Source organism: Chenopodium album, chromosome 1 (assembly GCF_948465745.1).
Source record: "Chenopodium album chromosome 1, dcCheAlbu1.1, whole genome shotgun sequence".
Lineage (NCBI taxonomy): Eukaryota > Viridiplantae > Streptophyta > Magnoliopsida > Caryophyllales > Amaranthaceae > Chenopodium > Chenopodium album.
In genome coordinates this window covers 87,957,470-87,972,704 of record NC_137834.1, presented here as the reverse complement: position 1 = coordinate 87,972,704, position 15,235 = coordinate 87,957,470, and the positions used below count along the sequence as shown (strand labels likewise).

The following is a 15,235-nucleotide window of genomic DNA, read 5'->3' as shown; positions in this document are numbered from 1 at the left end:
GCAATAGTCCAATATCAACCACGATAGGCATCAGCTAGAAAGCCACCGAGCACAGACAACACTTGTGATATTCGCAGAAAGTTATTGACAGCACTGGCAGAAGCTCAAGAATGGCCAGTGTATAACAAAGAACATAAAAGCAATCATGTTCACTGATGCATTTTCTCAGCCCTTATATTTTGTAAAGTGCCAAGATTTGTTAGTTATTGGAATTAATAGTGATTAGAATTCAGTTGAGCAATATCCTGATGACTTTCTTCAGCATGTAATTAAACTGAGAAGATGCAAATAACAATTTAAATGGCCGAATGTACAATTAGAGAAGGAAGGCAAACAAAAACATGCAAATTGAAAATTACCCCCTCCAATGTGGTAATCGTAGAATGAAGGTTTGGTGTACGTGGAATTTGCACTTTCAATCTTCAATATAACATCAATATATATCAGCACATCAACCTACAATATTGAAAAAAACACATGATCCAAAAGATAAAAAGCTACTTCATCTTTACTTTTAAGGTAATCTTTCAACTCAATAACTGTAGCATCCTTCACAAACAAGGAATCTATGGTTTTATATTTGCACTCCTCTCAAACCTTCGCTTTAAATAATCCTTCACAAGCGAGAAATGATACGAAGAATTAATTCCAAGTTCAATAATTCTGCATTGTAAAATGAGATTTGCTAATAAATTTACCCCATCACCCAAATAATGGTGAAAAAAATCCTAAGCCTATAGCAAGCATTAATTTTCCAGTAAGATGAACTTAAAGAGACGCAAGAACATATATAAAAAAGCTTGTAGTTTTAACACACAGTCTACATATCAGAATAGCCAGTCGTATATACAGAAGAGCGAGAAGGAATATACTGATCCAAATCCAACAATGAACTCTCTCCTCGGCTATATTGCAATCAACATCACAGAGGCTGCTATCTGATTTCAATGTAATACCATACTCTGTTGAGATAACATGTACTTCCTCTGTTCTTTTTTACTTGACCTGTTTCTTTTATCACGTTTGCCAATGTAAAACTTTAACGATCAATAAGTTAAATTCTCCATAAGTAAAAATTATAAAAGTTATATATTATGATAGTACTTATTGAGACGAATACAAAAAGATCATATATGAATATATTTTTCCTTACATATTATTCACAAAAGACGGTCAAAGGAAGGGTGGTGAATAGTGTAAAAGTCAAAGCGGGTCAAGTAATAAAGAACGGAGGAAGTAGCTGTATTCTGTAGATAACCATTACCTCTCTCTTCTCTCCTCCTCTCTCTCCCCCCCTCCCACGTACCTATTTATATAAACTTTATCCTTGTATAATCATTACCTTTCTCTTCTCTCCCCCCTTTCCCCCTCTCTCCTTCGCTCCTCCCCCTTCCCCGTACCTATTTATATAAAATTTATCATTGTATAACCATTACCTTCTATAATTAGAGGTATCAAATATCACACAACTAAGATATCTAGACATTTTCAGAATATCAAAACCAATTTTTAGACTCTTATTAACTCAAAAAGATACAGAGTTCCTCCTAAGAAATTGGAATCTAACATTACATGCATCAACCGGAAATTATCATAATTTGAAAAAAAAAAAAAGAAAAGATATTCATGATACTTTTTACATCCATTTCAGAAAGATAACAAACCATCACAATCTTTTATTGATATTTTGATAATCCTACCAAAAACTAATTAACAAAAACACTAACACTGGTTGGAACATAAAGAAAGCATCATAGAACTAAAAACTAAACACTTAACTGACAAGACTTACCAATTAACAAGAAAAGTTGTAGCCAATTTATCTTTCACATCATTAACAATATACATATATTTTTTTTAAATGGAGTTTATGCAATGATACTGACAAAAATGACTCGACTATTGAAATAAGCCAAAAACATTATCATTAACAAAGGAATGACAAATACCTCTATGAGTTTCGAGGCACAGAGAGAAAAAAAACCTTCTGAAAAAACACAATGGATCTCGTGTTAAAAACTTCATATTCAGAAAAGAGTTATACAAGAAATTGAAATTGTCTGACAAAATAATTTCTTATTCACAATAAACTCCCTGCATTGAACCTCTCCCATTTGAAGCACCTCTAAATCTCTAATACCACTTTGTATTGTTGTGTTTTCATTAACTGCTTTCCTTCTGTATATATGGCTATATGCAGCATAAGACCCATCATTATTGCCCTGTCATATACAAAATATAAGGCAATTTTGCACATACAGTTACTTTTCGATAATTGAAACTAAAGAGAGACTTCCAAATGGTGCATACAGTAGCTTGCTATAAGCAAACACATACCTTTGATCTGTAAAAACCCATATTAACCTTCAGCACCTCTTTGATCCTCCAGCTCAATGTTGTAGACATCAATAGGTAGCAATCCATCAACATGTCTTTTGACAAGCATAGCAACAGCCATCCTGGTAAAGTTAAAGAAAGATAATTTTCAGGAATTAATTTAAGCAGTAGAAAGACAACAATCAAGCTAAGATGGTGTTCTGTTATAACCAGTCATTCTACTTTAAATTTACATCAAGCAAATTAATGTATGTTCAAACAAACGATTGTTAGCCATTTTTTAAAAGCATAGAGTCCCAGTTGACAATTAAAAAAACTTTGAGAATAAGTTGATGATACCACAGGTCCGCAATATTATGATCCACAGACAACAGATCGCAGACCTTTATAAACCAATTCAGTTCAGAATCAAATCCTCTGATAATTTTATAGCTAGCAGTTTAGCACATAACAAAAAAAAAAAAAAAAAAAAAAAATAGACCCAAAGCTTTCAGTTATTCTCACTAACATTACTAAAGCACGTCAATGAAGGGAGTTTATTGTGAATAAAAAAGTATTCGGTAAAAGGAAAACATATCTCCGGAAAAAACAATTATATACACTTAAAATGCCAAAACACAAATTAATCAAAGACATCAATAACTGACTTAATATGACACTTGAAAAACGTCACAATGTAATTTTCCCATTGGACAATGAAGATAAAAAAAAAAAAATGCCTTTAATTTGAAACATATTTCGGATCAACTTCCCCAACTCATATAAAATTATGATAACCTGAAACTGAATAATTGAAATAAATATGATGAAACCTGTGATAACCTGCTAAAACAGCAATAAGCGACAAAAATGAACAACTTTATAAAACTCTCTGAAACCAAAGCAAATTGATCATCACATAGAATCCTCAAATAAGAGAAAAGCACACTTTCAGATAACTAACTAAGATAACACCTACCTTTGCAAATGTAAACCTGAAATTCCATCAAATTCACGTACTGTATGATAATTGACAACAAAAACTCAATTTAACAGGAAGGTCTCAATCAGAATAACATTCAATTCGAAAGAGTTATACAAATAGTGATACCGCCTATCCTACATGGACAATACTTACAGCAATCAGCTTCTGCTTTAGGATGCATGATATGTAATTATGTAAATTTCCAATTTTAACCTAAAACCCACCATTGAAATGCACCATCTTACCAATAACAACATATATGTATATGCTACCCTGACTCTACACTTTACTTAAACTACGTACCTGTTAACCTGAAACAAATACTCAACACTCCAATACAAATACTCCCTCCGTTAATAGTTATGTGCAACTTTGCACATGATTACGGTTACCAAGGCAAAATTTGGATGGCAAAGATTAGAGGGATTTAAGAGAGTTAATTAAAGTGAGTGGAGAGAGAAAGGTGGTCCCCCCACTTGCAAATAAAGAGGGGAAATCTTATTTTTTTGGAGGGAGTATGTTTCCCCCCCCCCCCCCCCCCCAAATTTTCTTAAAAATTTTGATTTTGGGAAATTTAAAATTCCCTCTAACTTTTTAAAAAACAAAAACTGAAAATCCAAGTTTTCTGATTTCTTCACAGCATTTATGAGGCTTATAAATACAAGCCTCCATCATTCATGAAGCATTGAATGCTTCTCAATAATTACATACCAAAGTTTGTTCAAAAGCTAGCTGAAAATCACCAAAAGTTAGCACTAATTACATACGTTTAGCTAAACAACCCAAAAAATTACTCCTAATCTAAAATTAGTGCTAAGCTGAAGTTAGTCATCAAATCATCAAGGCTTCAACTTGAGGGCTGCATCATCTCTTCAAAAACCTTCATCAGCCGACCCCCCTTCACCATCTACAGCAATCTACAAGTGAACACAGGAAACAAAAGACATGGCAGCAATAGATGAAGACCCTTTTTTCGACATTGAACACTTAATTTCATAGGAAGAAATTGCAGACATGTACTACGATTATGAAGAGCAGCTGCAAGATGCAAATTTTGAAGCATACAACTCAGACAATGAGAATATGCAAGAAGAGGCAGAAATAGAAGACACAACCATTAACAACAACAATCAAACTCAGCAAGATGAAACACTAGCATCATTGTTTGAAGAAGGGACTCATCAACCAAACAGAAAACAGCTAAATATGCATCAAAAGAGAGAGATTGTGGATGCAATGCTGTTGAAAATGCAAGATGGTAACCTACCAAGAGGCTACAAGGTAGAATTATCAATCAAGTTCAAGGTTTATAAATCAACAATCACAAGACTGTTCAATGAAATAAAAAGGCAGATGGCAGAAGGGAATTTGATTGATGTCAGGTCCAAAAAGATAGGAAGGACAGGTCCAAAGCCAATGGAATTCTCTGATGAATTCCTACAATCAGTCCCACTTCACTTAAGGCAAACAGAAAGATCATATGCTGCAGCACTCAAAATTTCACATGTTACTCTTCATTATTTGAAGAAAAAGGGGAGAATCAGAACACACACAGCAAGCAGCAAGCCAATACTAACATCAGATCACAAGGTGGCAAGAATGAAGTGTGTTTTGTCTCACATAAACCCAATCCAAGGGAATGAGAACCTCACATTTGATGACATGAAGTATTCCATCCACATTGATGAGAAATGGTTTTATCTAAACCCAAACAAAAGAAGATTTTATCTGTTACCAAGTGAGGAAGATCCCTATATGGCTCAACAATAAAGGAGGTTCAAATTAAAAGCTATGTTCATGGCCATTATAGGAAAGCCTCTGTATGGGACACATGGGGAACTCCTACATGATGGGAAATATGGGATATTCCCATTCACACAGCAAGAAAAGGCAAAAAAGTCAAGCAAAAACAGACCAGCTGGCACATTGGTCACAAAAGCACTTCAAAATGTCAACAGAGATGCAATAAGGGACATGCTACTTCACAAAGTCATACCAGCAATAGTGTCAAAATGGCCAGCAAGTTTGCCCAAAAATGTGGTGATTCAATGGGATAATGCAAGGCCACATCAAATACCAAGAGATGAAGAGTTCATTTAAGCAACACAAGCAAATGGATTTAACATTGAGTTTGTGTTCCAACCAGCACAATCACCAGATTTGAATGTGTTAGACTTAGGTCTATTTAGATCTATTTAATCTTTGCAATATCAATCTTTTCCAAAGAATGTAGATGAACTTGTTGAAAAGGTCATTGAGTCTTATAACAATTTCAAACCAGAAGTAAACAAGTATATTTGGGTGACATTACAAAGATGCATGATCAAGATTCTAAAGGCAGAAGGAGGGAACAAGTATAAAATCCCACATATGAACAAGAAAAAGCTTGAGAATTTAGGCATTCTCCCAAATCAGATTGAAGTAGAAAGGAGTATAGTGGTGGAAGCTGTGGAATACCTTAACACAATGTTCAGGCCAGCACCCCAGGGAAATCATGAAGCAGAAACAGAAGACATGGAGGTAGATGCAGACTAAGTACAAAGACACACAGCAAACAACCACACACTGCCACACATAACCACTTAGTAGTCAACAATGATATGTTAAATTTCACTTTTGTTTAGTTATTTTTGTGTACCAATGAATAGGTGGTTAGGTGTATTTTGTATGGTAGAGTATTGAAACACACATGAAAGGCAATGGTGGTTTAGTTCTAGTGCATTTGTAAGAGGCTTTTTGTAGCCATTTTATCAAGTAAGTGGAAGTACTTAATCACATGAATCCATCAGGAGATCAATTTTTTTTTAAACACAACCTTTCAAATATGGTTACCTCAACATCAATCACAATATATTGATTGGTGGAGCTATACCATTGTTCAAATAGTATTTCATAGGAGTCCCTTCATCATTTGGATTCAACACACAACACAAATAGTCTACAGCAGCGCAAATGGGGACTGTTAAACAATAACAAAAAGGGGCATGTGCAGGGAACTCCATTAGAAAATGTTCTCTACACAATGATCATTGAGAACATTTTTCACACAACAACCCAAACACCCAAATCAAGAAACCATCATAAAGGATCATCATTCAACAACCAAATTCCCATATGCCATATGCCATGATTACAACATCAACCATATCCAACATAATATCCAACATAATATCCAACTCTTAAAATGCATCATTATCCAACTCTTAAAATGCATCAATAGCCAACATAATATCCAACATTAATAGGATAGAAGCACTAAAACCATATCCAACATAATATCCAACATAAAAAGGACAGAAGCACCAAACCCATATCCATCATAATATCCAAGCATAAAAAGGACAGAAGCACCAAACCCAAATCCATCATAATATACAAGCATAAAAAGGACAGAAGCACCAAACCCAAATCCATCATAATATCCAACATAAAAAGGACAGAACCAAGAAACCCATATCCATCATAATATCCAACATAAACAGGACATAAGCACCAAAAACATATCCATCAAAAAATCCAACAATAATAGGACAGGAAAACCAACACCATGTCCATCAAAATTTCCAATTATTAAAGGACATAATCACAAACACCACATACAACATCACAGCACAACAAAGCCACCACAACATAATTAAATTCGGAGTATATGTGCATAACACAACCACCATAAACAAATCATGTCACAAGCATACACAATCAACTTAAAAATGGGACTCAATAACAAAAATTAAATAAGTTAGGGTTAGGAAGCGTTACGAGTGCAGCTACTCAGAGGGTTGAACCGTAGGGTTCATCCGCCTCACATAGCACGTCACAAACGGAACAGAACAAGAAGGCACTTCTGGTTTCTTGGCTGGAGGTTCCTCATCAGGCTCCTCATCAGAAGACAGCACAATCAACTCATAGTCAGGGAGGCCACGCATCCTTCTCAGGGCAACACGCGCGGCCTTCCTGGTGGCCTTAACTCGAGGGGGTGGCCTTTCCCTCTTAGATCTAGGCTTAGAGGGCACAACAACACTGCCCTCACCTTGCTCAGCAGCCAGATCTACAGCCATCTCTGAGAAATCAAGCGATTTACGACGGGAATCACCAACACCCTCCTCTTTATTCGCTTTTTCTTCCTCATCGAGGCTTTTGAGGACTTGACCAAGGGCTCTGTAAGTGTACAGAGAGCAGTACGCACCCGTCTCAGTAGACTCGTAAAATTCACGAGGAAAAGAAGATCCAACCTCGAAGCAGTGCATAAAATTGAGGATCAAATTCTCCTCTCCCTTGTCATTCGTAGCCATGTAAGCATCCTTAAGAGGATCTAAGTTCAACATTTTTAAGGAGGGAATTTGATTGAGAAAGAAACGAGAAGAGGAGAGTATATTTGGAGTGAAAAATAGAGAAAATCGGAAGAATAGAGGAGAGAGAAAAACCCAGAAGATGAACTAGGGTTCATCTTATGAAGTATCCAGAAGATATAGGGAGAACGAAACATCACAATTAATTTGGGTAGTTGGGAAGTTGTGTGAATGAAGAGAGAGGAGTGGAATTGGAAGATAAAAGGAGGGAACAATTAGATTAGGTGAATCTGATTAGTTTAGGTTAATTTAGTTTAGGATATTATAATGGTATTGATTAAAAAATAAAACAATTAAAATTAAGGGTAAAATTGTAATTTTGCCACTTTTTTTTTTTACTAAAAATAGAAAGAAAATAGAAAGTTGCACATAACCCCGAGCGGACAAAAATGGCAAAAGTTGCACATAACTATTAACGGAGGTAGTACAACACTTAGACACGGACCAAAATCATGCAAATAAGAACTGAAATCGACAAAAAAAACAACTAACACACATGCAACATTAATTAATAAAATCAAAAGAGGGAGAATTATACCAATCAAAAGAAAGATGATATAACTGACCGCGTTGTTTAGATAAGTTAATTCATTCAGGGGAGCCTGGTGAGGTGAGCCATATCAATGCTTGGTTGACTGCTTGTTTACCACCTGTTATAATGCCATTTTTTGTGTGCCTATACATATCTCTTTTTTTTTTGCATGGAGTATTAGACCAATATTGTCTAATTTTTAATTTGTCTCATGCATCTTATTTTATTAATCATGGTGAAAGGGAGTTGAGTAATTAAGTAGGGGCACTTTTTATTTTGCAACTAGTGAGTAGTTCCGGCGTTGCCCCGAGATACTACTTTTATAGTTGTGCAAGTGCTAATTTTTAAGAATATTCCTCTGTTTCAATATGATAGTCTCATATGAAATCAATCACATAAAATAAGAAAAGGAGAATATTTGGAATCTAATAATAAAATAAAAAACAATTCATAAATAGTTTTGCCTTATTTAAATTTTTTTTATTTTTTTAGGAAAGCATTAGCCATAATTTCATAAATCAATGGAGTAATTTCTTTTCTTAGAGTTATGTCATTAAGGGGGCGTTTGGTTCGCAAAGAGGAATAGGTTTGGAATCAGGAATAGGGTTAAGGTGGTATCAGGTTGGAACTTGATACTTAATACCATGTGTTTGGTTTAATTCTGGAATAAAATATCATCCCTTAATTTAATGTATTTGATACCTAAGTGAATGGAATGAGCCAAACCCCCCCCCCCCCAAGGTTTCCAAACCCCATACCTCATGGGTTTGAGGTATGGGTTTAAAAATCATATTTTTGACAACCAAACATATGGTATGGGTTTTGGTCATTCTAAACCCATACCTTATACCTAATCCGCGAACCAAACACCCCCTAATTCACAATCAATTAATTTAACCAATCAGAATTTATTAGGTATAAAATAGGAAATAAAAACTAAGTTAAAAGTGGAATACATTTAATATGGATAGATCTTTTTGAAACGCCCAAATTAGTATATGGGACTAACAAATTGAAAGGGAGGGAGTAGTGTGTATGTATATTCAATATATTTATAGTAAAAGAGTATTTAGTGTGAAACATTAAAGCATAATTAACAATTCGCCTAGATTGTTAAACAATAACATTTCTTCAAAGAGGCTAAGGGTTCGAACCTTTTCATCCAAATATTTTTTTCAATATAGTTGAGGCAACATTAAATATTGTTGGTAGTGTGGATAATGTGGCATATTAAAGAATTGAGTGGATGACGTGGCATAATAAGGAGTTTAATGAGTGACGGGGTCTACGTGGCGTAGAAACTTTTTAGAAACGCCTTTTAATATATAGTATAGATATGTTTGGTGTTGACAATGTGGTATTTCGTATTTGAAATATATTGTTTCCGATAAAATCTAACTAACAAGTTTAACCCGTGCAATGCACGGGCCTAAATACTAACATGAACTTTTGCAAACAAATTAGAGTGCCACGTGGCCATATTTACATTTCATTTTTTACCTTTGTTTTTTTTTTTTTTTCCCAATTTACCTTTAAAAAAATAGTTCTTTCTATCACAGTATCATGTTGTTTCATGAGGGTAGTTTTCCTATCTTCTTTTAATCCTTTTCCTCTCATCCTTTTCTTATTTTTTTTTATGGAAGGTCATAAGACACACAATTTTCATTCATAGGGAAATCAAACTCCAAATAGGAACAATACAATCTGGAAAATTACTAAACCAAAAACGACAACTAGTATCACATGGAAGACAATAAGCCAACTCATGTGAAACCTTATTACCCTCCCTACGAATGGGAAGAAAATCAGAGTGTATTTGGTTTTGTGTGTTCAGCAAGAATGTTTTGTTAGTGAATGGAGGCGGAAGAATAATTTCTAGGGCTCTCAACCCTAGAAAGATCTGCTTCTCATTAATATATACACACCTTGATCACTACAAGACAAAGCTACAGCTCATGGCTACTGTCAAGGAAAGAAACAGACAAAAATAAAAACTACTCCTGCACTAAGTATAGCTATACACATATTATACAAAAACTATACATATTTCTACACCCCCCCCCCCCCCTTCAAGTTGGACTTGGGACAAAGTAGCAAGTCCTAACTTGGACGATATAAACCAATGTTGATGTGCAGGAAGGGATTTAGTGAGAATGTCAGCCAACTGAAGAGAAGATTTAACATGACAGGTAGTAATGGTACAACTGAGATAGCATGGATAGCTCGAATATAATAGCAGTCTAATTTGAGATGCTTTGTTCTGTCATGGAGTGCTGGATTATGTGCAATATACTCTGCTGATTTATTATCACAAAATAAGGTGACAGGAAGAGGCAAATCCTGTCCCAAATCTTCAAATAAACCAGCTATCCATGCTATCTCACTTGTGGTTTCTTACATACTTCGAAACTCTGCTTCACAAGATGATTTTGAGACTACCTTTTGCTTCTTCGTTTTCCACGAAACCAAAGCACCTCCCAAGAATACACAAAATCCAGTCAAAGATCTTCCACTAAAAATACAACTTCCCCAGTCTGCATCACTATAGGCTGACAATGTATGATCAGTGTTACTAGGATAAAATAATCCTAGATCAACCGTTCCTTTAATGTATTTCACAACATGCAGAGCAGCCTGCATATGTGGCTTTCTAGGACAACTCAAATACTGACTTAGTTGTTGAACTGAGAAGAACAAATCAGGTCTTGACATGTTCAAATATAGCAGCCTTCCCACCAATCTTCTATAACTCTCAGGATCCTCAAGCAATTCTCCTGTTTCTGTTGATAACTTAACTCCCTTTGGAAAAGGAAACGTACATGGTGTACATCCTTCCATTCCACTATCTCTGACAATGTCCAGAGCATATTTTCTTTGGTTGATCATTGTACCTCCTTCACCTCTAGCTATCTTAATTCCCAAAAAATACCTCAAGAATCCCAAATCCTTTATAGTAAAGGCACTATCCAGTTTGCTTTTCATGGAAGCAATTGTTTCTTCATCATCACCAGTGATAATCAAATCATCAACATACACTAAGATGATACAAGTTTTACCATTTTCTGTCCTCAAAAACAAGGAGTAATCTCTTCTGCACTGCTTGAAACCATTTTCTATCAAAAATGATTTGAGTTCAATATTCCATTGCCTTGAAGCTTGCTTCAACCCATACAAACTCTTCCTTAATTTGCATACTTTATCCTTTGTTCCATTCATATATCCTTCTGGTATCTTCAAATATACTTCTTCTTCTAAGTATCCATGCAAAAATGCATTATTTACATCCAATTGATGTAAATTCCAGTTTCTTGCTGTTGCTAGTGCAATTATAAGTCATACACTTGCAAAATTAGCCACTGGTGAGAATGTGGCCTTGTAATCCTTCCCTGCCACTTGTCTATCTCCTCTGGAAACTAACCTTGCCTTCAGTCTCACAATCTTCCCATTTGGATCCAATTTCACAACATAAACCCATTTACTATCAATGGCTTTCTTTCCCTTTGGCAAGTCAACTATCTCCCATGTTCCATTGTTTTCTATTGCCTGTAACTCTTCTTGCATTGCTTTGACCCATCTTGGATCCTTTGAAGCTTCTCTGTATGTGTTTGGTTGATCTATCTTCATCACATTGTTAAGGGACACAATGTAATTTGGTGTATAGTACTCCTTGTTATCAAGAGTAATATGCACTAGATTGACATTTCTTGGCTCAGCTTCTTGATTTATATAATTGAATTGTTGCAGCCTTTTATCACATTCAAAACCCTTAAATTTTGAAGGTGCTCTTCTATCCCTCACAGATCTTCTTAAAGCTTCTTGTTCCATGTTCTGTTCATGATCTCTATGATCATCCTGATCTTGATCTCCCATCTCTTCATTTATGTCTTCTTCAAGGATCTGAATCCCGTGTTCTAACACCTCATGTTGCACTTCAGGCACAACTTCAGCTTGCTCTTCCTCTTCTCTTAAAGGAATTTCTTGCAAAATATTGTCAGTAGACATCTGATGTCTCAAAATTCAGATCAATGCTTCTAGGAATTTCAGCATTTTCTTTGTCACTTTGCTTACAAGAAGGAAAAATATTTTCCTTGAAACTTACATCTCTAGATACAAATATTTGTTTTGACTCTAGATCAAATACTTTGTATCCCTTTTGATCACTAGGATATCCAATCAGAACACATCTAGTTGCCTTAGCAACAAATTTATCCCCTTTTCTATGCATGTTACTAGCATAGCATAGGCACCCTATCACTTTCAGATGCTCATATCTTGCCTTTATCTTCATCAGTCTCTCAAAAGGTATCTCCCATTTCAATACTGCACTAGGCAACAAGTTGATGATATGAGTTGCTGCTAGCACACACTCTCCCCACATATTCTTGGGTAACCCAACATGTATTCTAATTGCCCTGGCTGTCTCTATCAAATGCCTATGTTTTCTTTCAACTCTCCCATTCTTCTGAGGGTTTCCTGCAACACTCCTTTGATGCAAAATTCCCTTTTCTTTCATTATTGTGGAACACTCTGACTGAAACTGAAATATTTCAGTCCCATTGTCACTTCTTATCACTTTAATAGAAGTATTAAAATGATTCTGCACATATGCAATGAACATTTTCAGCACCTGTCTAACCTGTTCCTTATTTGACACCAAATAAGTCCAAGTCACTCTTGAATAATCATCCAAGATTGTGAGGAAATAACTTGCCCCTGTGACATTCTTAGTTCTATATGGTCCCCACAAATCCATATGAACCAAATCAAAGATAGCATTTGCAATTGAAGAACTTGAATTAAAAGGTAATTTGTGGTGTTTTGCCAAACAACATGTATCACAAAAATATTCAGAAACCCCATTACAATCACAAATACCCAAATGTTTCATCTTGGATAAAGAAGTATGTCCTAATCTTGCATGTAATAAATCTAAATTTCCTCTAGATTTACTACTCAAAACTTTCTTACAAGCCATTACATTAGCCTTATTCTACTCCTTCTCTGCTCCATTTCTTCTTTCTTCAGTTCTCTCAGACCTCTTGTCCAGCTTTAGCTTGTAAAGTCCTCCACTCTTCTCTCCATATCCAACTACCTCTCTACTAGAAGGGTCCTGAAATAGACACCCATAATCAGTGAACATCACCTTCAATTTTGTTTGCTCCATCAACTTACTCACTGACAATAAATTATGCTTGAACTCAGGTATATGCAGCACATTTCTAAGAATTATATGTTCATTCAATTTCACAGTTCCCATTTCATTCACATTTCTAATTGTTCCATCAGGCATTCCAATACTAACATGCTTTCTTAAATTTCTTATGTCACAAAATAATTTCCTACCACTAGCCATGTGATCAGATGCTCCTGAGTCTATCAACCAACAACTTTTATCCACATTCTCATAAAGTGCACAAGCATTTAAGGTTGAAACAATACCTGTAAAATTGCTCATACTCACTGCATTACTTGAACTGCTTGCCTGACCTTGCTGCTTCTAATTCATCACCTTCATTACCTGCTGCACCACTGCATTCAGCGTCTCAGAATCTGGTTTCTCACTATTGCTCAACTGTCCTTGTTCAGATGATTCAAGAGGATCATCCTCAATGCACTGTCCTGTTCCAGACACATTTGCAGCATATTTCACTCCTGTCTTTCCCTTTGGGTTGTTCTTAAACCAATCTGGATAACCATAAATCTTGAAGCATCCATCTATTGTATGTCCCTTCATTTTGCAGTTTTCACACCACTTCTTTTCCTTTTCTTCCTTGGTCTTTCTTCTCTAATAATTACCATTCTGATAATTATTCCTGTGATTCTGATTGTTGTTCTACCTATTTCCATGGAATGGCTTAGCAACTAGTAAAGCACTTGCTTCTGATCCTATTTCATCCAAACCTGATATTTCCTTCTGCTTTTCAACTTGTAAAACCATCTGATGTGCTCTATTAACACTAGGCAATGGATCCATGCCTATGATGTTTTCTTTCTGGTTATCATAACCAACATTCAATCCCATCAAAAAATCCATCACTTTCTTCTTCTCTTCTCTTTCCAACAGCTTCTTCATTACATTACATGTGCATTTATTAAAAATATCACATGTGCATTCAGGCATTCCTTCCAGACTACTAAGCTGATCCCATCCAGCCTTAAGCTTCCCAAAATATTCTGAAACACTCATGTTGTTCTGTTTTAACCCATTCAATTCTTTCCTAAGCATATAGATCTGAGGAGCATTTGACTGCCCTAATCTCTCAGCTAATTCAGTCCAAAACTCTCTAGCTGAGTTCACTATCAACATTTGTTCAACAATTTGTGGTGTTACACTGGCAGATAACCAACATCTAATCATGCAATCATTCCTTATCCACTGATTATAATCATCAGAAGAAACATTTGGTTTAGATATCTTACCCTCGATGAATCCAAGTTTGTTCTTTGCCCCTAGAGCCATCCTCACACTTCTGCTCCAGTTGACATAGTTTTTTCCATTGAAGACAATCGTTCCTAATGGTGTGTTCGAGTTATCCGAGCTTCCCAAATAATAAGGATCAACATAAGGAACAACTTACTTAACCTCCATTATGTGTTTCTATTTCAGGAATTTAAACTTTTAAGATCAAAGATTAAAACTTTGATATACGGTTCAGTGATTGGCTAAAGATTCAAACTTTCTATTTCAGAAAGCTTCGATTTTGTTCAATCTCATAACCTGGTGAGCTCTGATACCATGAAGAAAATCAGAGTGTATTTGGTTTTGTGTGTTCAGCAAGAATGTTTTGTTAGTGAATGGAGGCGGAAGAATAATTTCCGGGGCTCTCAACCCTAGAAAGATCTGCTTCTCATTAAAATATATACACACCTTGATCACTACAAGACAAAGCTACAGCTCATGGCTGCTGTCAAGGAAAGAAACAGACAAAAATAAAAACTACTCCTGCACTAAGTATAGCTATACACATATTATACAAAAACTATACATATTTCTACAGAATGAAACTCCAAGCTACATACTCTAGCAAAGAACAGACATGATAGATATCATCC

General features: G+C 35.5%; 1 protein-coding gene across 1 annotated transcript; it reads right to left on the bottom strand.

Annotated features, from left to right (window-relative positions):
- Positions 1 to 14,015: 14,015 nt before the first annotated feature.
- Positions 14,016 to 14,642, bottom strand: LOC145638388 (uncharacterized). Its single transcript, XM_081689360.1, has one exon. The coding sequence runs from the start codon at positions 14,640 to 14,642 to the stop codon at positions 14,016 to 14,018; it is 627 nt and encodes a 208-aa protein (XP_081545486.1).
- Between the last annotated feature and the right edge of the window lie 593 nt (positions 14,643 to 15,235).

Bases quoted from the DNA above. Each gene is read 5' to 3' on its own strand.
- LOC145638388 (XM_081689360.1), bottom strand. From the start codon at position 14,642: ATGGCTCTAGGGGCAAAGAACAAACTTGGATTCATCGAGGGTAAGATA.